This window comes from Tachyglossus aculeatus, chromosome 14 (assembly GCF_015852505.1).
Source record: "Tachyglossus aculeatus isolate mTacAcu1 chromosome 14, mTacAcu1.pri, whole genome shotgun sequence".
Lineage (NCBI taxonomy): Eukaryota > Metazoa > Chordata > Mammalia > Monotremata > Tachyglossidae > Tachyglossus > Tachyglossus aculeatus.
This window is the reverse complement of record NC_052079.1, coordinates 1764665-1791254: the sequence shown is the minus strand read 5'-3', so window position 1 is coordinate 1791254 and position 26590 is coordinate 1764665. Positions and strand designations below refer to the sequence as shown.

Below are 26590 nucleotides of genomic sequence, written 5' to 3'. Positions count from 1 at the left end.
TAGTAAAGCGCTTAATAAATGCCATCATTATTATTATTGCATCCAGCTCTTAGAACAGTGCTTAGCACAAAGTAAGCGCTTAATAAATGCCATCATTATTATTATTGTATCCAGCGCTCAGATCAGTACCTGGCACACAGTAAGCACTTAATAAATGTCATCATTATTATTATTGTATCCAGCGCTTAAAACAATGCTTGGCACAAAGTAAGCGCTTAACAAATGCCATCATTATTATTATTGTATCTAGTGCTTGGAACAGTGCTTGGCACATAGTAAGCACTTAATAAATGCCATCATTATTATTATTGTATCCAGTGCTTAGAACAGTGCTTAGCACAAAGTAAACGCTTAATAAATGCCATCATTACTATTATTGTATCCAGTGCTTAGAACAGTGCTTGGCACAAAGTAAGCACTTAATAAATGCCATCATTATTATTATTATTATTATTGTATCCAGCGCTTAGAACAGTGCTTGGCACAAAGCAAGCGCTTAATAAATGCCATCATTATTATTATTAATCAATCAATCATATTTATTGAGCGCTTACTGTGTGCACAGCACTGTACTAAGCGCTTGGGAAGTCCAAGCGGGCAACATATAGAGACGGTCCCTATCCAACAGCGGGCTCACAGTCTAAAACGGGGAGATGGAGAACAAAACCAAACATACTAACAAAATAAAATCAATCAATCGTATTTATTGAGCGCTTACTGTGTGCAGAGCACTGTACTAAGCGCTTGGGAAGTCCAAGTCGGCAACATATAGAGACAGTCCCTACCCAACAGCGGGCTCACAGTCTAAACGGGGGAGACAGACAACAGAACAAAACCAAACATACTAACAAAATAAAATAAATAAATAAATTGTATTTATTGAGTGCTTACTGTGTGCAGAGCACTGTACTAAGCGCTTGGGAAGTCCAAGTCGGCAACATATAGAGACAGTCCCTACCCAACAGTGGGCTCACAGTCTAAAAGGGGGAGACAGACAACAAAACCAAACATACTAACAGAATAAAATAGAGTAGATATGTACAAGTAAAATAAATAGAGGAATAAATATGTACAGACATATATACAGATATACAGGTGCTGTGGGCTCACAGTCTAAACGGGGGAGACAGAGAACAAAACTGAACATACTAAAAAAATAAAATAAATAGAATAGATAGGTACAAGTAAAACAAATAAATAGAGGAATAAATATGTACAGACAAATATGCAGATATACAGGTGCTGTGGGCTCACAGTCTAAACGGGGGAGACAGAGAACAAAACCGAACATACTAACAAAATAAAATAAATAGAATAGATATGTACAAGTAAAATAAATAAATAGAGGAATAAATATGTACAGACAAATATGCAGATATACAGGTGCTGTGGGCTCACAGTCTAAACGGGGGAGACAGAGAACAAAACCGAACATACTAACAAAATAAAATGAATAGAATAGATAGGTACAAGTAAAATAAATATATAGAGGAATAAATATGTACAAATATACAGGTGCTATGGGCTCACAGTCTAAACGGGGGAGACAGAAAACAAAACCGAACATACTAACAGAATAAAATAAATAGAATAGATATGTACAAGTAAAATAAATAAATAGAAGAATAAATATGTACAGACATATATACAGATATACAGGTGCTGTGGGCTCACACTCTAAACGGGGGAGACAGAGAACAAAACCGAACATACTAACAAAATAAAATGAATAGAATAGATAGGTACACGTAAAATAAATATATAGAGGAATAAATATGTACAAATGTACAGGTGTTGTGGGCTCACAGTCTAAACGGGGGAGACAGAGAACAAAACCGAACATACTAACAGAATAAAATAAATAGAATAGATAGGTACAAGTAAAATAAATAGAGGAATAAAGATGTACAGACAGATATACAGGTGCTGTGGGCTCACAGTCTAAACGGGGGAGACAGAGAACAAAACCGAACATACTAACAAAATAAAATAAAATGAATAGAATAGATATGTTCAAGTAAAATAAATAGAGGAATAAATATGTACAGACAAATATACAGATATACAGGTGCTGTGGGCTCACAGTCTAAACGGGGGAGACAGAGAACAAAACCGAACATACTAACAGAATAAAATAGAATAGATAGGTACAAGTAAAATAAATAGAGGAATAAATATGTACAGACAAATATATAGCTATACACGTGCTGTGGGCTCACAGTCTAAACGGGGGAGACAGAGAACAAAACCGAACATACTAACAGAATAAAATAAATAGAATAGATATGTACAAGTAAAATAAATAAATAAAGGAATAAATATGTACAGACATCTATACAGATATACAGGTGCTGTGGGCTCGCAGTCTAAACGGGGGAGACAGAGAACAAAACCGAACGTACTAACAAAATAGAATAGATATGTACAAGTAAAATAAATAAACAGAGGAATAAATATGTACAGACAAATATGCAGATATACAGGTGCTGTGGGCTCACAGTCTAAACGGGGGAGACAGAGAACAAAACCGAACATACTAACAAAATAAAATAGGCTAGATATGTACAAAATAAATAATTAAATAAATAGATTAAGAAATATGTGCAGACATGTATACAGATATACAGGTGCTGTGGGGAAGGGAAGGAGGTAAGATGGGGGAGGGGGAGGGGAAATATTGTATCCAGCACTCAGAACAGTGCTTGGCACATAGTAAGCGATTAATAAATGTCATTATCATTATTATTATTACCGTTATTAGCATTAAAAAGGGCGACGGTTTGGGAGGCCGCGTGCAGCTGAGGCCTGAGGGGAGCCCACGTGCCAAGCGTCGGGCGCGAGGGCGGGGCCCTCCGCCGTCCATCAAGGCCATCGGCGGCGGTGCGCATGCGCAGAGGGCCCGGCCGATGCGATCGGCGAGGGGCTGCTTCGGCCTCCGGGGCCGCGCACGTGCCGGCCCGCCATCTATGCCCTCGGCGAGGGGCTGCTCGGGCTCCGGCGGCGCGCATGCGCGGAGGAGGGGCCGGCCGCCCTCCATCGACGCCATCGGCCGGCGGCTGCTTCTGCCTCCGAGGGCGGGCACGTGGAGAGGAGCGGCCCGCCAGGGCGGGGCACGTGCGCCTCATTCATTCATTCAGTCGTATTTATTGAGCGCTTACTGTATGCAGAGCACTGTACTAAGCGCTTGGGAAGTCCAAGTTGGCAACATCTAGAGACGGGCCCTACCCAACAGCGGGCTCACAGTCTAGAAGGGGGAGACAGACGACAAAACAGAACATATTAGCAAGATAAAATTAATAGAATAAATATGTACAAGTAAAATAAATGCAGTAATTTTACTTGTACATATTAATTATATTTATTATTATTTATTATTATTTAGTTTATTATTTTTTATTATTTATAAGTGGAGTAACACGTGCAAATATATATATATATATATATATATATATATATATATATACAGGTGCTGTGGGGAGGGGAAGGGCAGGGAGGGGAATCAGTCCATCAATCAATCGTATTTAGTGAGCGCTTACTGTGTGCAGAGCACTGGACTAAGCGCTTGGGAAGTCCAAGTTGGCAACATCTAGAGACGGGCCCTACCCACCAGCGGGCTCACAGTCTAGAAGGGGGAGACAGAGAACAAAACAGAACATATTAACAAGATAAAATAAATAGAATAAATATGTACAAGTAGAATAAATGGAGTAATTTTACTTGTACACAGTTATTCTATTTTTTATTATTATCATTATTTATCATTATTATTATTATTTATTTTACTTTTTATTATTTATAAATGGAGTAATAAATACGTGCATACATATATACACATATACAGGTGCTGTGGGGAGGGGAAGGGCAGGGAGGGGAATCAATCAATCAATCGTATTTATTGAGCGCTTACTGTGTGCAGAGCACTGGACTAAGCTCTTGGGAAGTCCAAGTTGGCAACATCTAGAGACGGTCCCTACCCAACAGTGGGCTCACAGTCTAGAAGGGGGAGACAGACGACAAAACAGAACATATTAACAAGATAAAATAAATAGAATAAATATATACAAGTAAAATAGAGTAATAAATCCGTGCAAACATATATACATACATACAGGTGCTGTGGGGAGGGGAAGGGCAGGGAGGAGAAGGAGGATGGCACTCCATTCATTCATTCCATCGTATTTATTTTTAATATTTGTTCATAATAATATTGGTATTTATTAAGCGCTTACTATGTCCCAGGCACTGTTTTAAGAGCTAGGGCGGAGGGGATACGAGGTGATCAGCTTGTCCCCCGTGGGGCTCACAGTCTTCATCCCCATTTGACAGATGAGGAAACTGAGGCCCAGAGAATAATAATAATGATGATGATGGTATTTGTTAAGCACTTACTATGTGCCAAGCACTGTTTTAAGCGCGGCGGGGGGATATGAGGTGATCATCTTGTCCCCCGTGGGGCTCACAATCTTAATCCCCATTTGACAGATGAGGGAACTGAGGCCCAGAGAAGTCAAGTGACTTGCCCAAAGTCACACAGCTGACAAGTGGCGGAGCCAGGATTTGAACCCATGACCGCTGGCTCCAAAGCCCGGGCTCTTTCCACTGAGCCACGCTACTTCTCTAGAGGGGGTGGAACTCCTCCGAGGGCCCACATTCATTCAATCGTATCTATTGAGCGCTTACTGTGTGCAGAGCACTGTACTCATGAAGGCTTTTCTACCCCGCACTCTCCCAGCTCTTAAAACAGTGCTCGGCACATACTAAGCACTTAAAAAAATACCATAATTATTACTCTCCCAGCCCTTAAAACGGTGCTCGGCACATACTAAGCACTTAAAAAAATACCATAATTATTATGAGTTATTATTAAGAGCTTAGTCCAGTGCTCTGCATCTGCAGGCGCTCAGTAAATACTACCAGTCGATCAATCAATCCAGGGATTGTAGATTGGCTCAGAGAGCCCTCAGCATCTCCACCTTTCCCATGGAAAATGGGTCCAGATTCAGGACCAGGTGGCTTGGTTGGTCTTCCTAAAAGCTATTATTATTAATAATAAAAATAATAATAATTGTGATATTTGTTAATAATGATGATGGCATTTATAAGCACTTACTGTTATAAGCCCCTTTTATATCCCCCTTTTAGACTGTGAGCCCACTGTTGGGTAGGGACTGTCTCTATATGTTGCCAACTTGTATTTCCCAAGCGCTTAGTACAGTGCTCTGCACACAGTAAGCGCTCAATAAATACGATTGATGATGATGATGATGATAAGCACTTATTGTTAAGCACTTACTATGTGCCAGGCACTGGGGTGGATGCAAGCAAATCCGGTTGGACACAGCCCCTGTCCCACGTGGGGCTCACAGTCTTCACCCCCATTTTACAGATGAGGTAACTGAGGCCTAGAGAAGTGAAACGACTCACCCAAGGCCACACAGCAGAAGAGTGGCGGAACGCAGATTAGAACCCATGACCACAGGTGATCATCACCACCGTCATTGCCCGAAGGAATTGGAATCAACAGGGCCAAGGTGAAAATTTCTGGAGGAGGAGGAGGAGGGAGGAAAAAAAATCTTCTTGGAGTTCCTTCTGAGCTGGGAGGAAAAGAGTGGGACCACAAGGAGAACGCCCCCAAAAGAAAGTTCTCCCTCCTAAGCGCTCAGTACAAGGCCCTGCCTGCAGTGAGCGCTCAATAAATACCACTGGTGATGATGGGAGAAGTTATTTTGGCGTTTGGGGGGCTTTTTTAAGCCAGAACTGACAGAATTTCCCCATCAGGTGCTGTCAGAGCAATCACCGAGTTAGTTCCAGGCCTGCACTGGAACTAACGAACACCACCTGAGCTAAAAAAAAGTCCATTTTGGATTCATTTAATGGTGACTAGGCAGGACACAAGATCCAAGAGCCAAAATAAAATAAATGCTCAATTAGAGGTCGAGGCGACCGCCGCCGGTCCTGCCCCGGCGCTGTCTTTTCTTGTTTTTGCAAAACGCAAAAAGCAAAAAAGAAAAAAAACAACAACAACCGGCAGAAAAGGGACCCATTTTCTCAGCGCTTTTCTCAAAAGAAGAAAAACTGACCGGGGCGCCTCATGTTCAACCGGTGAAATTATAGGTTGGAAAAGTTTTCCGCAACTCTTTTGTTCGGGCATCACTTCTGCTTCAATCGCTCTCCGATTCGGATTACACTCAACCTGGTGTTTGGCCTAGAATATTTGCGGGGGGGAGTTGAGAAAAACCGGCTTTTTGGCCAAATAGAGAACAGAAGAGGGACATTCTTGTCATTCTCCTCTCCTTGTCCTTCCCTCCGCCCCCCCCTAAAAAAAAAAAATGACAGACACTGACCACAAAACACCTTTTTACACTTTTATTTGGTCCCTCTCCTCTGTCTTTCCCTCCCTCTCTGAAACCGTCTCTGATTTTTTACAGCACCTGAGTCGATGTTGCAGTTCGCGGCTGCAACTTGTTTAACCGTTTAAGGGGGATTTGTTTTTTGTCCAGATTGGCATTAAAAAGCACGGAGATTCGCCAGCTTTTCCAAACCTTCCAAATCCTGGGAAGGGAGAGGGCGGGAAAGGAGGGCGAAGAGAAGGAATCACCGGCTCGTGGAACTACCTGACTTCGTCTCGGTGGAAAAGCACGGAAAAAAAAAAGAAACTCCTCGGGCCAACTACTCTGTTCCGGACAAAGCGGGCGGAGAGCTTTCGCCTCGCCGCTTCTCACCTTTTTTAATCGGGTTTTGGAAGTCGAGGCCTTCGTCAAAATCACTCTATTCCGATTAACGCGGACCATGACCCAAAAATTGTGCTAGAACGATTTTAATAGAATTATACATATCTGCCCAATCCAAGGGAAAGGGGTTTATGCATATATAGCTATTTTTTTTTCCAGTTAACATCTGCAAGCATAAACGACAATGAATTCCTCGGTATAAATTCGTCAGGGTCAGAGCGATTGACCAAAGACCTTTATTTATTATTATATATATATATATATAAAATCTCTATTTTTTTTAACTGCTCGCTTTGCCCCACAGTAAGTTATTACAGGTGTCCTCGTGTTTCTCTCTCTCTCTTTCTCTCTCTCTTTCATTCAGAGACGGTCAGTGCAGTTCACCTCTGGCGAAAGGCGATCTTTTGTGTGTGTGTGTGTGTGTGTGTGTGTGTTTTCCCCCGATAATAACGAGTACTCGGTCGCTCTGAATTTTCGCTTATAATTATAACCTATTTAATCACAAACGAACCCCCTCCCCCTCCCCTTTGCAAAGCGGAGCCGGAGGTTGCATACAATACAAGGAGATCACAGTTTTGAAGTCTAGCACAGATTTAAAAACCACAAATGGACCATTTATAGAAGACACACGCTGATTGTCTCTTAAAAACTACTTATTGACGCCTGATGGACATGATTTTAAATAAAATAGTGCACCTAGGACAATCAGTCGCACAATTCACAAAGCCCTGAAGGAGTTCTTTTCGGGTCCCAACTGACCGTCCTGGAGACCTCTGGAAAAGGGTCCGTGTCCGTCCCGGGTGTCCCCTTTTCTGTCCCTCTCCCCCAAAGTCCCCTCCCCCCCAATTTCCCCTCCATCTCCCCCTCCCTCCCGTCCTCCCCACCCCCACCAAGGCCAGGGTGGGGGAAAAAAGGGTGGTCTTGGGTTTGTCCATTTGGTTGCTTTTTCGGTTGTCTTGGGCCTAGGTTACCCGCAGGCTCGCCCTTCCTCCAGGGCCGACACGGGACGAGAAGACTCCCCGATTCCCGGTGGCTGCGGACCTTCCCTCCTAAAATATTTTATTTTATTGTATTTTTTTGAACCCTCCCTCCCCCCCGGTCTCTGTCCTTTCCACCGAGGCCTAGGCGATCCGCGCCGGGTTATCGTCCCAGTGGATTTCTTTTTCTCTGTGTGTGTGTGTGTGTGTGTGTGTGTGTGTGTGTGTGTGTGTGTGTGTGTGAGTGAGTGTGTGTAATTTTTTGTGTGGGCTTGTGGGCGTTTTGCGTTTCAGATCCCACCCCCCGGAGGGTCTTCACAAAACCTGGAACTTCCAGGAGGACGTCTGGTCTTTATAATCCAAGCAGTCAGCGTTGAAGTTTAGCTTCCAGGAGGCGGTCTGGTCCTTATAATCCAAGCAATCGGCGGGGGAGTTGAAGCCCAAAGTCGAGGCTCCGTAGCCCTGGGCGGCCAGGGGGGCCGGCGGCTGGTTGAGGGGACCGGCCACGGCGTTGGGGGCCATGGGGCTGAGAGCGGCGGCCCCCGGACCGGTCAGCTGCGGGGGCAGGGGGCTCAGATAGGAGCCGCAGTCCATGCCCCCGAAGTAGGCCGCAGAGCCCGCGTAGCCCTGGCCGTAGCCCGAGGCCTGCGTGTAAGTCATGGGGTAAGAGCGCTGCATGCAGGACGAAGAGGTGGACAGGGGGTCGGACAGGGGGGAGATGGAGGCCGGACTCCAGATGGACACGGGGTTGCCGCCCCCTCCGCCGCCGCCGCCGCCTGCTGCGGCCGCTGCTCCTCCGGCGGTGGGCAAGGCTGGCAAGGCCGTGGTGGGCGGGGGCGTGAAGTGGCCGTTGGGGCCGGGGTCCGCGCTGCCCTCCCGGGCCGGGGAGCTCTTCTTTTTGGGGGGCCGCACCTTGTTGGGGCCGGGGCCGCCGCCCCCTCCTCCTCCTCCCCCATTCTGCTGCTGCTGCTGCTGTTGCTGCTGCTGCTGTCGACACTTGGCCCGGCGGTTCTTGAACCAAACCTGCAAGGGATGCCGGGGGCGGCCCACGCCGCACACGTGCCGAGAGGAGAGCCCACAGAGACACACGTGCAGAGACGCGAATTGGGGAGAGCGCAGAGGCGAGGGCCCGGAGAGACACACACACGGAGACACAGCACATGCAGAGACACGAATTGGAGAGAGCACAGAGACGAGGGCCCGGAGAGACACACGTGCAGAGACACGAATTGGGGAGAGCGCAGAGACGAGGACCCGGAGAGACCCACCCACAGAGACACACCACATGCAGAGACACGAATTGGGGAGAGCGTAGAGACGAGGGCCCAGAGAGACACACCCACAGAGACACGAATTGGGGAGAGCGCAGAGATGAGGGCCCGGAGAGACACACACACAGAGACACGAATTGGGGAGAGCGCAGAGATGAGGGCCCAGAGAGACACACACACAGACAGAGAGCACGTGCAGAGACACGAATGGGGGCACGTAGAGATGAAGGCCCAGAAAGACACACGTGCAGAGACACAAATTGGGAAGAGCGCAGAGACGAGGGCCCAGAGAGACACACGTGCAGAGACACAAATTAGGGAGAACGCAGAGACGAGGGCCCGGAGAGACACACCCACAGAGACACAGCACGTGCAGAGACACAAATTGGAGAGAGCACAGAGACGAGGGCCCGTAGATACACACCGACAGAGACACAACACGTGCAGAGACACAAATTGGAGAGAGCGCAGGGACAAGGGTCCGGGGAGACACAACCACAGAGACACGAATTGGGGAGAGCGCAGGATCAAGGGTCCGGAGAGACACACCCGCAGAGACACGAATTGGGGAGAACACAGAGACGAGGGCCCAGAGAGACACACACGCACACAGAGAGGCAGCACGTGCAGAGACACGAATTGGGGAGAGCCCAGAGACGAGGGCCCGGAGGGACACACGTGCAGAGACACGAATTGGGGAGAGCACAGAGATGAGGGCCCGGAGAGACACACCCACAGAGACCCATCACATGCAGAGACACGAATTGGGGAGTGCAGAGACGAGGGCCCAGAGAGACACACGTGCAGAGCCACAAATTGGGGAGAGCGCAGAGACGAGGGACCAGAGAGACACACGTACAGAGACACAGCATATGCAGAGACGGGGGACCAGAGAGACACAGGTACAGAGACACAGCACATGCAGAGACATGAAGCGGAGAGAGCGCAGAGATGAGGGCGCAGAGAGACACACCCACAGAGACACGAATTAGGGAGAGCGTAGAGATGAGGGCCCAGAGAGAGAGACACACACACACAGAGACAGCGCGTGCAGAGACACGAATTGGGGAGTGTAGAGACGAAGGACCAGAGAGACACACGTGCAGAGACACAAATTGAGGAGAGCGCAGAGACGAGGGCCCAGAGAGACACACGTACAGAGACACGAATTGGGGAGAGCACAGAGACGAGGGCCCGGAGTGACACACCCACAGAGACACAGCACACGCAGAGACATGAATTGGAGAGAGTGCAGAGACGAGAGCCCGGAGAGACAAACCCACAGAGACAAAGCATGTGCAGAGACATGAATTGGGGAGAGCGCAGAGACGAGGGTGCAGAGAGACACACCACAGAGACACGAATTGGGGAGAGCACAGAGAAAACGGCCCAGAGAGACCCATGCACAACCCAGAGACACAAATAGTGGCAGGCACAGAGACGGAGAGACAGACACGCAGAGACCCGGAATTCCCAGAGCGAAGCGGGGACAGAGACAGAGACCCAAAGAGACCAAGAGACAGGCCCACAGAGACCCAGGCACAACCAGAGACAGAGTGAAGGGGGCACGGAGACAGAGATCCAGAGAGAGGAAGACACAGAAGCACAGAGACCAGACACACCCAGAGATACAGAGAGGGAGAGAGACAGAAACCCAGAGAAGGGCGGGCAGAGAAACGGGGACCCAGAGAAAAGGAGAGACACACAGAGAGACAGAGGTGGGCAGCGAGACAAGGACCCAGAGAGATGGGGAGACAGAGACCCAGACAGAGAGAGACAGAGAGACACAGACAGAGAGAGAGGTGGGAGGAGTCATAGAGACACAAAAAGGGAGAAGAGAAGGAGAGAGGAGGGTAGAGACAGAGACCCAGAGAGAGGGTAGAGACAGAAAAAGAGACACAGAGAGGAAGAGGGAGAGAGCGGTGGTTAGAGACATTGAGACAGAGAACCAGAGAGAGGGGTAGAGACAGAAACAGAGACACAGAGAGGAAGAGGGGGAGAGAGAGAGAGGTGGGTAGAGACAGAGACCCAGGGAGGCCCAGAGAGGAAGAGGGAGGGAGACAGAGAGAGAAAATAGAGAGAGAGATGGGCAATGACAGAGACCCAGATACACAGAGCCAGAGAGAGGTGGAAAGAAACACAGACACAGAGATAGGCGGGCAGAGAGACAAGGACCAGTGAGCGACAGAGATAGAGCGAGAGAGAGAAAGGTGGGGAGAGACAGAGACTCAGAGAGAGGGAGAGAGGCAGAGACACGGAGAGGGGGAGGGACAGAGAGAGGAGGGGAGAGAGGAGAAGGAAGGGAGAGAGGAGAGAAAGAAAGAGGAGAGAGAAAAAAGGGGGAGAGAGACAGAGGAGGAGAAATGATGAGAGAGAAGGGGGAGAGAGAGAGAGGGAGAGATAAGGTGAGAAAGAAAGGGGGAGAGAGAGGGAGAAAGGGGGAGAGGGAGAGAGAAGGTGAGAAAGAGAAGGTGAGAAAGAGGGAGAGAAAGGGAGATAGGAGTGAGAAAGATGGAGATCGGAGAAAGAAAGAGGGAGAGAAGGTGAGAAAAGGGAAGAGGAAGAGAGAAAGAGAGGGAGATAGGACAGAGAAAAGGGGGAGAGAGACAGAAAAGGAGACAGGTGAGAAAGGGGGAAGAGGGAGAGAGAGAAAGGGGGAGGGAGAGAGAAAGGGGGAGAGAGAAAGGGGGGAGAGGGAAAGAGAGGGAGAGATGGAGAGAGAAGTAGCGGGAGAGAGAAAGAGGGGAGAGGGAGAGAAAGAGGGGGAGAGGGAGAGAGAAAGGGGGAGAGGGAGAGAAAGGGGAAGAGGGGGAGTGAAAGAGGGGGAGAGGGAGAGAAAGGGCAGAGAGAGATGGAGAGAGAAACAGCGGGAGAGAGAAAGAGGAGAGAGGAGGAGAAAGAGGGGGAGGGGGAAAGGGACAGAAAGAGAGAGGGGAAGAGCGAGAGAAAGGGGGAGATGGAGAGAGAAAGGGGAAGAGGGAGAGAGAGGAAGGGAGAGATGGAGAGAAAAAGCGGGAGAGAGAAAGAGGGGAGAGGGAAAGAAAGAGGGGGAAGGGGAGAGGGAGAGAAAGAGAATGGGGAAGAGGGAGAGAAGGGGGAGATGGAGAGAGAAAGGGGGAGAGGGAGAGAGAAAGAGGGGGCGAGGAGGAGAAGGGGGGGGGGAGAGAGAGAGAGCTCTTTAGATGCGCTGGGCCGGTTCCCCTGGGGACGGGGATTTGGGGCGGGGATTTGGGGCCCGAACGAGGCTGTCCGGCCCTGAGCCCCTCCTTCCCCCCCCCCCCCGCCCCCCCAGGCCCCCATTGACTCAGCCACCTCGGGGAGGGGCCGCGGAGTCGGCGGGGGCGTTGGGGAGGAGGGGCTTTGCCCCCGTGGCGCGGGGCGACCGTAAGCTCCTTGTGGGCAGGGAACGTGGCCCACCCACTCCCCCCGGCGCTCCGGCCGGGGCTTTGCGCAAGGGAGGCGCTCAAGAAATGCGATCGAATGAACTGCATCATCATCATCATCATCAATCGTATTTATTGAGCGCTTACTATGTGCAGAGCACCGGACTAAGCGCTTGGGAAGTACAAATTGGCAACACATAGAGACAGTCCCTACCCAACAGTGGGCTCACAGTCTAAAAGTCTAAAACATGTGGACGGGTGTCAAAATTGTCAGAGAAAAGAGAATTAAAGCTAAATGCACATCATTAACAAAATAAATCGAATAGTAAATATGTACAATTGAAATAAATAGAGTAATAAATCTGCGCAAACGTCTATACAGGTGCTGTGGGGAGGGGAAGGAGGTGAGGAAAAAAGGGGCTCAGTCTGGGAAGGCCTCTTGGAGGAGGTGAGCTCTCAGTAGGGCTCAGTAGTAAGCACCGGGGTGGATATGAGCAAATCGGGTTGGACACATTCTCTGTCCAAATGGGGCTCAGTCTCAATAGCCATTTTACAGATGAGGTAACTGAGGCACAGAGAATGATGATGATAACGGTGGTATCTGTTATACCCGGGTGGTGCCCGGGCTTTGGAGTCAGAGGTCAGGGGTTCAAATCCCGGCTCCGCCAATTGTCAGCTGTGTGACTTGGGCAAGTCACTTAACTTCTCTGGGCCTCAGTTACCTCATCTGTAAAATGGGGATTAAGACTGTGAGCCCCCCCGTGGGACAACCTGATCACCTTGTAAACTCCCCAGCGCTTAGAACAGTGCTTTGCACATAGTAAGCGCTTAATAAATGCCATTATTATTATTATTATTATTTGTTAAGCACTTACTATGTGCCAAGCACTGTTCTAAGTAAAATCATCATCATCATCATCATCAATCGTATTTACTGAGCGCTTACTATGTGCAGAGCACTGTACTAAGCGCTTGGGAAGTACAAATTGGCAACATCTAGAGGCAGTCCCTACCCAACAGTGGGCTCACAGTCTAAAAGGGGGAGACGGAGAACAAAACAGAGAACTGAATGTTCTGCTGCCCTCTCCCTGCGCTTAGTACGCGCATAGTAAGCGCCCAATCGATACAAGCGAATGGACTTGAGAAGGGGCGAGGGTCTTCTCCGGGCGGGGGTGGACAGAGCGTTCAGCAGAGGCCGGGGAAAGAGAAAGGGGGGAAGGATCGCCCCCACCCCTCCTTTCCCCTCCCCTTGAAGCAGCGTGGCTCAGTGGAAAGAGCCCGGGCTTGGGAGTCAGAGGACGTGGGTTCTAATCCCGCCTCCGCCATTTGTCTGCTGGGTGACCTTGGGCAAGTCACTTCCCTGCTCTGGGCCTCGGTGACCTCATCTGGAAAATGGGGATGGAGACGGTGGGTCCCACGGGGGACAACCTGATGACCCGGGATCCCCCCCTAGCGCTTAGAACAGTGTTTGGCGCATAGTAAGCGCTTAATCAATCAATCAATCGTATTTATTGAGCGCTTACTGTGTGCAGAGCACTGGATTAAGCGCTTGAGAAGTCCAAGTTGGCAACATATAGAGACAGTCCCTACCCAACAGCGTGGCTCAGTGGAAAGAGCCTGGGCTCTGGAGTCAGAGGTCATGGGTTTGAATCCCGGCTCTGCCACACGTCTGCTGTGTGACCTTGGGCAAGTCACTTAACTTCTCTGAACCTCAGTTAACTCTTCTGTAAAATGGGGATTGACTGTGAGTCCCACGTGGGACAACCTAATCACCTTGTATCCCCCCCAGCACTTAGAACAGTGCTTTGCACATAGTAAGTGCTTAACAAATGCCATTATCATTATTATTATTATTTTTAAAAGGGGGCTTAACAAATACCATCGTCATCATTCGTTCATTCATTCAATCGTATTGATTGAGCGCTTACTGTGTGCAGAGCACTGGACTAAGCGCTTGGAAAGTACAATTTGGCAACAGATAGAGACAATCCCTACCCAACGACGGGCTCACAGTCTAGCAGTGCTTGGCACATAGTAAGCGCTTAACAAATACTATAAAAAAGGGTGGGCAGGGGGAGAGGGACAACAAAAACAGCGTGGCTTAGTGGAAAGAGCCCGGGCTTTGGAGTCAGAGGGCATGGGTTCAAATCCCGGCTCTGCCAATTGTCAGCTGGGTGACTCTGGGCGAGTCACTTAACTTCTCTATGCCTCGATGACCTCATCTGTGAAATGGGGATGAAGCCTGTGAGCCCCCCGTGGGACAACCCGATCCCCTTGTAACCTCCCCAGCGCTTAGAACGGTGCTTTGCACATAGTAAGCGCTTAATAAATGCCATTATTATCATTATCCTTCTCTGGGCCTCAGTGACCTCGTCTGTCAAATGGGGATGAAGACTGTGAGCCCCACGGGGGACAACCCGATCACCTTGTAACCTCCCCAGCGCTTAGAACGGTGCTTTGCACATAGTAAGCGCTTAATAAATGCCATTATTATCATTCTCTGGGCCTCAGTGACCTCGTCTGTCAAATGGGGATGAAGACTGTGAGCCCCGCGTGGGACAACCTGAAGACGTTTTACCCTCCCCTCCAGCGCTTAAGAACGGGGCTTGGCACATGGGAGGCGCTTAACAAATACCATGATTATGGGGATTAGGATTGTTATTCCCCCCCCCGCCCCCCCACCCGGCTCCCCGGGCCCTTGCGGCGCCCTACCTGCACCCTGGACTCCGGCAGGTTGATTTTGAGGGCCACCTCCTCCCGCATGAAGATGTCGGGGTAGCGTGTCTTGGCGAAGAGGGCCTCCAGCACGTCCAGCTGGGCTCGGGTGAAGGTGGTCCGCTCCCGCCTCTGCTTCCGCGGGGTGGCTACCGGGCACAGCGCAGGGACCCTCAGGGGACCCTTCACCCCCATCGCCCACAGCCCGGGGACCCCTCCCCGCCCCAGATTCCTCCCCCTTCCCATCTGCGCCCCGCTGGAGCCCCCCTCCCCGCCTGCTCTCCCCCTTCCTACCTGCTCTCCCCCTTCCCATCTGCGCCCCACTGGAGACCCCTCCCCGCCTGCTCTCCCCCTAGCCACCTGCGCCCCACTGGAGCCCCCTCGCCGCCTTCTCTCCCCCTTCCCACCTGCACCCCACTAGAGACCCCTCCCCGCCTGCTCTCCCCCTAGCCACCTGCGCCCCACTGGAGCCCCCTCGCCGCCTTCTCTCCCCCTTCCCACCTGCACCCCACTAGAGACCCCTCCCCGCCTGCTCTCCCCCTAGCCACCTGCGCCCCACTGGAGCCCCCTCCCCGCCTTCTCTCCCCCTTCCCACCTGCACCCCACTAGAGACCCCTCCCCGCCTGCTCTCCCCCTAGCCATCTGCGCCCCACTGGAGCCCCCTCCCCGCCTTCTCTCCCCCTTCCCACCTGCACCCCACTAGAGACCCCTCCCCGCCTGCTCTCCCCCTAGCCACCTGCGCCCCACTGGAGCCCCCTCCCCGCCTTCTCTCCCCCTTCCCACCTGCACCCCACTAGAGACCCCTCCCCGCCTGCTCTCCCCCTAGCCACCTGCGCCCCACTGGAGCCCCCTCCCCGCCTGCTCTCCCCCTTCCCACCTGCACCCCACTAGAGACCCCTCCCCGCCTGCTCTCCCCCTAGCCATCTGCGCCCCACTGGAGCCCCCTCCCCGCCTTCTCTCCCCCTTCCCACCTGCACCCCACTAGAGACCCCTCCCCGCCTGCTCTCTCCCTAGCCATCTGCGCCCCACTGGAGCCCCCTCCCCGCCTTCTCTCCCCCTTCCCACCTGCACCCCACTAGAGACTCCTCCCTGCCTGCTCTCCCCCTTCCCTCCTGCACCCCACTGGAGACCCCTCCCCGCCTGCTCTCCCCCTTCCCACCTGCTCTCCCCCTTCCCATCTACACCCCACTGGAGACCCCTCCCCGCCTCCTCTTCCCCTTCCCTCCTGCACCCCACTGGAGACCCCTCCCTGCCTCCTCTCCCCCTTCCCTCCTGCACCCCACTGGAGACCCCTCCTCACCTTCTCTCCCCCTTCCCATCTGCACCCCACTGGAGACCCCTCCCCCCGCTCTCCACCTTCCCACCTGCTCTCCGCTTCCCATCTGCACTCTACTGGAGCCCCCTCCCCACGTGCTCTCCCCCTTCCCACCTGCTCTCTGCCTTCCCAACTGCACTCCACTAGAGACCCCTCCCTGCCTCCTCTGCCCCTTCCCTCCTGCACCCCACTGGAGACCCCTCCTCACCTTCTCTCTCCCTTCTCACTTGCTCTCCCCCTTCCCATCTGCACCCCACTAGAGACCCCTCCCCACTTCCTCTTCCCCTTTCCACCTGCTCTCCCCCTTCCCATCTGCACCCCACTGGAGACCCCTCCCCTCCTGCTCTCCCTCTTCCCACCTGCGCCCCACTGGAGACCCCTCCCTACCTCCTCACGCCCTTCCCACTTGCACCCCACTGGAGACCCCTCCCCACCTGCTCTCCCCTTCCCACTTGCACCCCACTGGAGACCCCTCCTCGCTTTCTCCCCCTTAATAATTATGATGGCATTCGTTAAGCGCTTAGTGCCTGGCACCGTACTAAGCGCCGGAGTGCCTCCAAGCAAATCGAGGTGGACCCAATCCCTGTCCCAAGTGGGGTTCACAACCTCAATCCCCATTTTACAGACGAGGGAACTGAGGCAAAGGGAAGTGAAGTGACTTGCCCATAGTCGCACAGCAGACAAGTGCCAGAGGCGGGATTTGAACCCACGACCTTCTGTCTCCCAGGGCCCAGGCTCTATCCCTTCCCAACTGCACCCCACTAGAGAGAGACCCCTCCCCATCTGCTCTCCCCCTTCCCACCTGTACCGCACCAGAGATCCCCTCTCGGCTTTCTCCCCCTTTCCACCTACAGCCCAGAGGAGCCCCCTCCCCTCCACCAGGCGCTCCCCACCAGCCGTCCCATTGAAGACCCCTCCCCTCCAGCACCCGGCTGGAGCCCCTCCTCGACGCCCACAGCCTGCCAGGCTGGGCACGACGCCCCCAGGTGCAGACCCCCACCCTGGCGCGGCCTACATCACTGGCAGCGACCCTCCTCCCCTCCTCCTGGAAGGCCTTGGGCCTCCTCCTCACCTTCCCACCCCCCTTCCCCACCCCCGGACCCCTTCCCGAAATAGCCCGGGTGGGGAGACCCCCGTTTCCTGGAAGAGCCTTGGACAGACAGACTTTGGGGGAGCCTAGAGAGACCTCTCTGGGGTCTAATTTTTAGACTGTGAGCCCACTGCTGGGTAGGGACTGTCTCTATATGTTACCAATTTGTACTTCCCAAATGCTTAGTACAGTGCTCTGCACACTGTAAGCGCTCCATAAATACGATTGATGATGAAGATGATAATTTGGGGCGAGTCACTGAGACCGTAACCAGTCAGTCTCTAGACTGTGGGCAGGGGAACGTGTCTGATGATTGTCGGAGTATTCTCTCCCAAGCACTTAGTACAGCGCCCTGCCCACGAGTAAGCGCTCCATAAACACAATTGAATGCAATGAATTAATGCCACATCTCTGGGCTTCAGTCTTCCCCTTCTCTAAAATGGGTAAAGAGGCTGTTCTAAGCAGCGCGGCCCAGTGGGAAAAGCATGGGATTGAGAGTCAGAGGGCGTGGGTTCTAATCCCGACTCCTCCACTCGTCTGCTGGGTGACCTTGGGCAAGTCACTTAACTTCTCTGTGCCTCAGGGACCTCATCTGTAAAACGGGGATTAAGACTGTGGGCCCCGCGTGGGACAGCCTGATTACCTTGTATCTCCCTCAGTGCTTAGAACAGTGCTTGACACATAGTAAGCGCTTAACAAATACCGTCATTATTATTACCCCAGTGCTTAGAACAATGCTTGGCACATATTAACAAATACCATTATTATTATTACTACTATTATTATTAATCCCAGCTCCACCACCTGTCTGCTGGGTGACCTTGGGAAAGTCATTTCACTTCTCTGGGCCTCAGTGACCTCATCTGTAAAATGGGGATGGAGACTGTGAGCCCCCCGTGGGATAACCTGATTACCTTGTATCACCCCCGGCGTTTCGAGCAGTGCTTGGCACAAAAGAAGCGCTTAACAAATACCATTATTATTATTATTATTATTATTATTATCATCATTTTTCTCTGCTCCCTTCAAACCCCTGGAGTTTCCGGGAGAGGAGTGGGATGGCTAGGGGATGGAGAAACAGTAGCCACAGCCGGGAAGGGAAGGGAAGGAGACAGGGAGGGAGCACAGGGGTTTGAACAGGGTCACCAAGGGCTCCATCCCCTGGGGTCGCCGGGGTCAGTGTCCCCCCCACCCCCCGGGCTCCTTGGAGAGCAGAACCTCAACCAATCCTTGGGGTGAGCAGGCCCGAGACCCTTACACGGGGTTCAAACTTCGCCAGATCGTTTATTATTAATAATAATAGTCGCATTTATTAGGCACTTACTATGTGCAAAGCACTGTTCTAAGCGCTGGGGAGGTTACAAAGTGATCAGGTTGTCCCACAGGGATTCACAGTCTTAATCCCCATTTTACAGGTGAGGAAACTGAGGCCCAGAGAAGTGAAGTGACTTGCCCAAAGTCACACAGCTGACAATTGGCGGAGCCGGGATTTGAACCCATGACCTCTGACTCCAAAGCCCGGGCTCTTTTCCACTGAACCACGCTGCTCCATCCCCTGGGGGTCGCCGGGGTCAGTGTCCCCCCGACCCCCGGGGCTCCGGTTGGGAGAGCAGAACCTCAACCAATCCTTGGGGCGACCAGGCCCGAGAACCTTACACGGGGTTCAAACTTCGCCAGCTCGTTTAATAATAATAATAATGGCATTTATTAAGCGCTTACTATGTGCAGAGCACTGTTCTAAGCGCTGGGGAGGTTACAAGGTGATCAGGTTGTCCCACGGGGGGGGGGCTTACAGTCTTAATCAGCTCACAGTCCTGACCAGCTTGCATCTACCCAAGTGCTTAGTACAGTTCCTGGCACTTAGTAAGCAGTTAACAAATTCCATTAGAAAAACAAAAAACGGAGGTTCAGAGAGGTGAAGTTTTGTTTTGTTGTCTGTCTCCCCCTTCTAGACTGTGAGCCCGTTGTTGGTTAGGGACCGTCTCTATATGTTGCCGACTTGGACTTCCCAAGTGCATAGTCCAGTGCTCTGCACACAGTAAGCGCTCAATAAATACGATTGAATGAATGAATGAAAATCCCCATTTTACAGATGAGGAAACTGAGGCCCAGAGAAGTGACTTGCCCAAAGTCACACAGCTGACAATGGGCAGAGCCGGGATTTGAACCCATGGCCTCTGACTCCAAAGCCCGGGTTCTTTCCACCGAGCCACGTGGCTTCTCAGCTCTCAGAAGCTCTCAGAAGCTGGGCCGCGCCCCTGATTGCTTCATTTATTAATTCCATGGTATTTATTGAGCGCTTACTGTGTGCAGAGCACTGTGCTAAGCGCTTGGGAAGTCCAAGTTGGCAACATCTAGAGACGGTCCCTACCCAACAGTGGGCTTACAGTCTAGAAGGGGGAGACAGACAACAAAACAAAGCACCCCCAGCCCCGCGGGGGCAACTCGGCAATCGAAATGAAAAGTTGGCGCCTAGGCCGAACACCGGTTTCCAGACGCGGTTGAGGTGGAGAGGGGCGGGAAGGTCCTGTCCACCTCACGGCCTCCTCTGCCCTCCCTCCGGCTCGGTTTGGTGACCCCCCCCCCCAATCTTTCAGTCATTTCCCCTGCCCCTGCCTAGGCTCGGGAGTCAGAGGTCGTGGGTTCTCATCCCGGCTCTGCCACTCGTCTGCTGTGTGACCTTGGACGAGTCACTTCCCTTGCAGCGTGGCTCAGTGGGAAGAGCCCGGGGTTGGGAGTCAGAGGTCGTGGGTTCTCATCCCGGCTCCGCCACTTGTCGGCTGTGTGACTTTGGGCAAGTCACTTCACTTCTCCGGGCCTCAGTTACCTCATCTGGAAAATGGGGATTCAGGCTGTGAGCCCCACGTGGGACAACCTGATCACCTTGTATCCTACCAGCGCTTAGAACAGTGCTTTGCATATAGTAAGCGCTTATCAAATACCATCATTATTAGTATCATTCTCTGGGCCTCAGTTCCCTCGTCTGTAAAATGGGGATGAGGACTGTGAGCCCCACGTGGGACAACCTGATGGCCTTGTATCCAACCAGCGCTTAGAACCGTGCTTTGCATATAGTAAGCGCTTAACAAATACCATCATTATTAGTATCATTCTCTGGGCCTCAGTTCCCTCGTCTGTAAAATGGGGATGAGGACTGTGAGCCCCACGTGGGACAACCTGATGGCCTTGTATCCTACCAGCGCTTAGAACAGTGCTTTGCATATAGAAAGCGCTTAACAAATACCATCATTAGTATTATTCTCTGGGCCTCAGCTCCCTCGTCTGTAAAATGGGGATGAAGACTGTGAGCGCCACGTGGGACAACCTGATGGCCTTGTATCTATCCCAGCGCTTCGAACAGTGCTTGGCACATAGTAAATGCTTAAAAAAATACCATTATTATTATTACTACTGTCCCACCTCTGCCACTTGTCTGCAGTGTGACCTCGGGCAAACCACTTCACTTCTCTGGGCCTCAGTTCCCTCGTCTGCAGAATGGGGATGAAGGCTGTGAGCCCCCCGCGGGACAACCTGATGACCTTGGATCTACCCCTAGCGCGTAGAACAGTGCTTGGCACAGAGTAGGCGCTTAACAGAGCCCATGATTTTATCGACGGGAGGGGAGACGCCGAGGACCGCCCCCTGAACCTCGTCCAGATTGGGGCAGCGTGGCTCAGTGAAAAGAGCCCGGGCTTTGGACTCAGAGGTCATGGGTTCAAATCCCAGCTCTGCCACTTAGCTGTGTGACTTTGGGCAAGTCACTTAACTTCTCCGGGCCTCAGTCCCCTCATCTGTAAAATGGGGATGAAGACTGTGAGCCCCTCGTGGGACAACCTGATCACCTTGTACCTCCCCAGTGCTTAGAACAGTGCTTGGCACATAGTAAGCACTTAATAAATGCCATTATTATTATTAGGAGGAGAGCCGAGCCATTTCCCCTGAGGGTCATGAGCCGGTGGGAGGGGGCGGCATTTTTTTGGGGGGGTCGGTGGGGAGAGGGGGGTTCAGCGACTCTTACCGGGGTAGCCAACCGAAGGATGAAGCAAGTCCATGCCCGAAGTGGTGAGACTCAGACCGTTGACAGAATAAGGCGGTTGCTTGAGATACGACATCATGCTAAAGTCGTTTCCTGGGGCGACACCGGCCCAAACTGGGGGGGCCCAGCGGAGAGGTCTCCCTTCCTCGGGGGCGATCGGATTCAGGATCCCAAACGTCTGGGCTGTCAACCCTGGCGAGCGGGAGAGCGAGGAGGGCAGGCACACCCCCAAAAAGACAACAGGAACGGGGTGAGGGGGTCCACCAAAAGAGGCCCGTTGTCGGGTAGGGACCGTCTCTATCCGTTGCCGACTTGTAGTTAGTCCAGTGCCCTGCACACCGTTGGCGCTCAATAAATACGATCGAAGGAATGAATCCCGGTTAACTGAGATGTCTGGAGAGGATCTCTTTTTCCCATCTGGGCCCTCTCCCCTCCCACCCCTCAGTTACACCAAGTTCCAACCCCAGAAAGTAATTACAATTTACCTTCCCAAGAACAAAACCCAGCATCGCCTCCTTCCCCGGCCCAGGGCGCATTCCTCTCCCGCTCATTTGCATAGACTCATTGGCTGGCGCTAGCTAATTGTCTCCAACGAAACTTGATTGGGGCTATTTGCGGAGACAAAGAGCCCTCGGCTAAATAAATAAACGCCGATAACAAAGCCCGTTGGCGAGAAACAAAGAGACAATTCAAGAACCCTATCTCTCCCCGGGTCCGCGGCCCCATTCCACAAGAGAGATTTTAATTATCTCGGCTTTTCGCCACTTTCCACCGCCGCGAACGTCAGACGCCGGAGATCTGAAACTTGGTTTAATCGGACCCACTCGGCCACTGCCGTTCCGCTCTCCGAGTAATTTCCAGTCATCATTTTCACCTAATTAGTACTCCGGGTAATTAGATTTCGATCGGACTTTCCGAGGGCCTGGATCAGAGGCGTCCCGAGAGCCGACGCCGAAACCGGGAGGATTTGGGACCTTTCGACCACATGTCTGAACTTAACTGCGAATTTCTCTTGCGGGGTTTGCTCTCCAAAGAGAAACGGAGAGGAGGCAAACGAAAACGATTTCGGGGTGATCCTCAAGACGCAAATAGACCGACGGTTTGGAAACGGAAGGAAAAATCCCTGCCTCTTTCGGCCTACTTTTTGTTCCATCGATTCAGGGTCCGAGCCGGAGGTTTAGTGGGAGGGGGGCGACGCCCAAGGTGGTAAATCCAATATAATCTCATCCCCCACACTCCGCTGGGGATGGGGAAGGGGTGGAGAGAGGAATCCAGAAAAAAAGAAATAATAAAGCAAGGAAAGAGAAAAGCTACTTCCCCTCCTTCCCTGGTCCCTACCTCCAGCTGGACGGTAAACGCGGGAGGAGAGTTGCAGACTCGGGGGATGGTTTCACGAAATGCAGGGTCCTGATCCCGTGAGGGATTTTTTTTTCTTTTTATTGATCACTTCCTAACTTTGATGAGGCCTTGGATTGCTTCAAAATGGCGGCCCCTGGCCAGGGAGCTGTGCCCCCTCACTTTTCAACTCTGCGAGCCTCCAGTTTTGGGGATTATTTCCCCCTGCCTGCAGCATCGAGGCCCCAAAGCTTCCCGGTCGGGGATTTTTCCACGGCTTTCCTCCTTTGCAGGGATCCGGGCCTCTGGCCGCAAACGCGCCTCCCTAAAGCCAAATTTCACGCGCGAGTCTTTCCCTCCTTCCCTCGGTACCACTCCCCGACTAAAGAAACCTCAGGCTATTTTTCGTTTTACAACGTTTCTATCCCCGGCCGGTGGTCACGCGGGTTTCGCATCTCTCTCCAATTTCTTTTTAGACGATCATTTTTGTCCAGGGGAGTCCACGGTCCCCTTGAGGTGCTCCTGTGAGTGATTTGCTTAAACTTGCAGAAAGTCACCCCGTAAACTCACACTCCAATCAAACACCCTCACACCCCCGGTTTTCCTTTATCTCGCTCTCCAGGGGATTTGGAGAGGGCAAAAATGGGGATCCCGGAGTGGGGCAGAGCGATTGAAATCTCCGTGGGATTCCCCCGCCCACGCCCGACCCTCAGAAGCCCCCTTCGTCTCTTCTTCAAACTTCTCTGGGCCTCAGTTCCCTCATCTGTAAAATGGGGATGAAGACTGTGAGCCCCATGTGGGACAACCTGATTACCTTGTATCCGTCCCAGCGCTTAGAACATAGTAAGCGCTTAACAAATGCCATCATTGTTATTCAAACGGAATCGACCCCATCCTCCGACTATTGATGAATATTGAGCCTGGATGCCCTCCCCACTCATCTGGCTTTCTCCCTCCCGAAGACGCGCGCGGGCTGCAAATTCCCGCACCCGGAGCGTTTCCTTCTGCTCCTCTTTGGGGGTTTTAAATTTTGGATTTGGGGGGTTTTTTGGCGCCCTAATAAGGGGGAGACTTTCAGTCCCACCCCCGGGCCCCGCGGAGCCCGCGGAGATGCAGTTTCGGAGTTTTCATCCTTAAGAGACCCCTCCAAAGTGAGCAAACGGGGAGCCGGGAAAATTGACCTGCAAGACAGCCGGATCCCTGGAACACCTCGGCCCTGGGGGGGAAAGGAGGGGAAAAGCCTGGCCGGACAGCCGGACAGAAGGACAGTCCTCCCCTTCCCCTCCCCCCGTAGTCCCCAGCTCAGGCGAGGGTCACAAGGAAAGGCCCAGGGCAGCGCAATCTGTCGCCTCCCCCCAAACCTCCCATCCACCAGTTGCTCGCTCCTCGCTCAATAATAATCATCATTACTCCGCCCGAGCAAGAATTAATTATAATAAATGTTTTCTTGATAAACTAACGAGATAATCCGAGGGGCACACGCTCGCTAATTACAGGACTCTCCCCCCGCCTCCCTTTTCCCCCCACCAGCTCCGCTGATTATTTGTGCTGATTAATTTTCTGCATGATGGCAATAAAACAAAACCTGCAGACGCGGGCGAGGGACGGAGGGGGAGAGCAAAAGACGGACAGACAGGTGTGGTGGAGGGGATGGACAGATGGACAGGCCGGAGGGATGCGGTTTCTCTGCCTAGAGGACTGCAGGGAAAGTTTGGGAGGGGTTAGTCTCGGTTAGTCTAAAGGGTCTGAAAGCGAGAGTGCCCAGAGCGGCCTGAACGTGAATATTACTTGCCATAAGGGTGGACTGGGGAGAGAAGGGAGTTTATTTTGGGGGGTGGGTATAGGGGAGGGATGGGAGCTTATTTTGGGGGTGCAGGGGAGGGATGGGAGTTTAGTTTTTGGAGGGGGAGCTGGGGGAACCTTCCTTTCTTTTCGTAGGGCCGCAGGGACGGGCGGGGGGCAGAAAAGGATAGTCGCATTTTTGTGGCCCTCGTTTCTCCCTCTTTTTGAGTTCCAGGGCGATGGAGGGGGGTGGTTTCTGGAGAACTGGTTCCTGGAGATTTTGATCCGAGGGTGGTCTGAGGGTGGAGACCCCCCAGTGGATCGGTGCGGTGGAAAGATTCGTTGTACGTACAACCTGGTCGTTGCATCCGTAACGCAACGTGGCCTCTTCGCCCAGAGACAGAAACTGCCGGTTGGAGGTGGGTGGGAAGGGGGAGGGGAACAGGCAGATTTCATTCATTTATTCATTCAATCGTATTTATTGAGCGCTTACTGTGTGCAGAGCACTGGACCAAGAACAGTGCTCTGCACAGAGTAAGCGCTTAATAAATGCCATTATTATTATTGCTAAGCGCTTCGAAAGTACATTTCGGCAACAGAGACAATCCCTACCCAACAACGGGATTTCTTCCCCTCTGCCCCCCAGCCGAAATCAGGCGTCGGTTGAACCCCCCCGGGGCTGCCTCGAGGCAGGTGAGATGGGGAGTTTTTCAGGCCGACGTGGGCCGGGGCGAAGGTCGGAGGGGGAAGGAGAAGCCCCCACCCTGCCTTGCCCGGCCCGGAGTTTGAATCCTGGGCCCGTGAAAGGGACGAGTTGCCCCCGGGAGCCGAAACTGTCCCTCTTTTAAAAATAATAATAATAGCAACGATGGCATTTGTTAAGCGCTTACTATGTGCAAAGCACTGTTCTAAGCGCTGGGGGGATACAAGGTGATCAGTTTGTCCCACTTGGGGCTCACAGTTTTAATCCCCATTTTACAGATGAAAAATCCCCCTACTCTTTCTCCCCTTTGTATTGGATCTACCGCAGCGCTTAGCTCAACGCACGGTGCACAGTAAGTGCTTAGCACCACGGTTATTGTTATTCATGTGATTATTATCGTCGTTATTATGTGCTTTGCACATAGTAAGCGCTTAATAAATGTTATTATTATTATTGCTCTCTCCCATTCTCTGCTTCGTCCAGGGCTTTGCCTCGCCGGGGTGGTCCGAAAGGCGACTTGAAGGCAGGCCGGATTTGGGGGGAGGGGCGGGGGGTTTGGGGAGGGGGTCTCGGGCAGCCCCCGAGGGTCCGGCCACAAACGAGGGTGAGGAGAGGAGGCCGCCCGCTCGGATCTTGGAGGGAAGAAGGAAAGAGGGAAGAAGGATGGAGGGAAGAAGGAAGGTAGGAAGGAGAGGAATAGACAGACAGAGAAAGCAAGGGGGATTTGGGGAAGAAATGGCCCGGGCAGGGGCGTCCCCGCCTCCTCGTTTAGCTGCTTTGGCCTCTTTGCATTTTCATTAGAGAGGAGGAGGAGGAGGAGGAGGAGGAGGAGGAAGGGGGGCACAGAGTGGAATGGGGGTGTTCCTTTCCTTGCTCTGCCCCCTCCCTTCCTTCGACAAAACACCCTTGGGACCGGCGAATGCCCCCCCCCCCCCCCCCCCCGCGATTTCGACTGATTGATCCTTCGACCGATTGATCCGTATTCCGGCCCCTCCACCCCGCGGGCTCCCACCTTTCCCCGTCTCCCCTCCCACGACCCTTCCCCAAAATGTTCACGGCGGCTCCCGGCACGAAACGGCATTTCCATTCGCGGGGAGGGGCGGGCTGGTAGAAGGAGACGAGCTGTGGATCGACCCCCCCTCAAAAAAAATAAAAATAAAAATCCGTAAGGGTCACTTACCTTAGAGCCGGAGGGCGGAGGGGGAAAAAAGTGAGGAAATTATCCTTGCAAATGCCAAATACCCAGCTATCC

The 26590-nt window shown here is 52.2% G+C and overlaps 1 protein-coding gene across 2 annotated transcripts; it reads right to left on the bottom strand.

Moving 5' to 3' along the window:
• Window positions 1-7837: 7837 nt before the first annotated feature.
• OTX2 (orthodenticle homeobox 2) lies at window positions 7838-21706 on the bottom strand. 2 transcript variants are annotated; one of them, XM_038756692.1, is made up of 3 exons: window positions 21495-21706; window positions 15075-15244; window positions 7838-8731 (listed from the first exon to the last, which is right to left on the bottom strand). In XM_038756692.1, the coding sequence occupies exons 1-3, from the start codon at window positions 21595-21597 to the stop codon at window positions 8024-8026; spliced, it is 981 nt and encodes a 326-aa protein (XP_038612620.1). In that variant the 5' UTR covers window positions 21598-21706; the 3' UTR covers window positions 7838-8023. The 2 variants fall into 2 exon arrangements, with proteins under 2 accessions (XP_038612620.1, XP_038612621.1); XM_038756693.1 differs by having other exon boundaries at window positions 15075-15226; window positions 21501-21706.
• Window positions 21707-26590: the final 4884 nt, after the last annotated feature.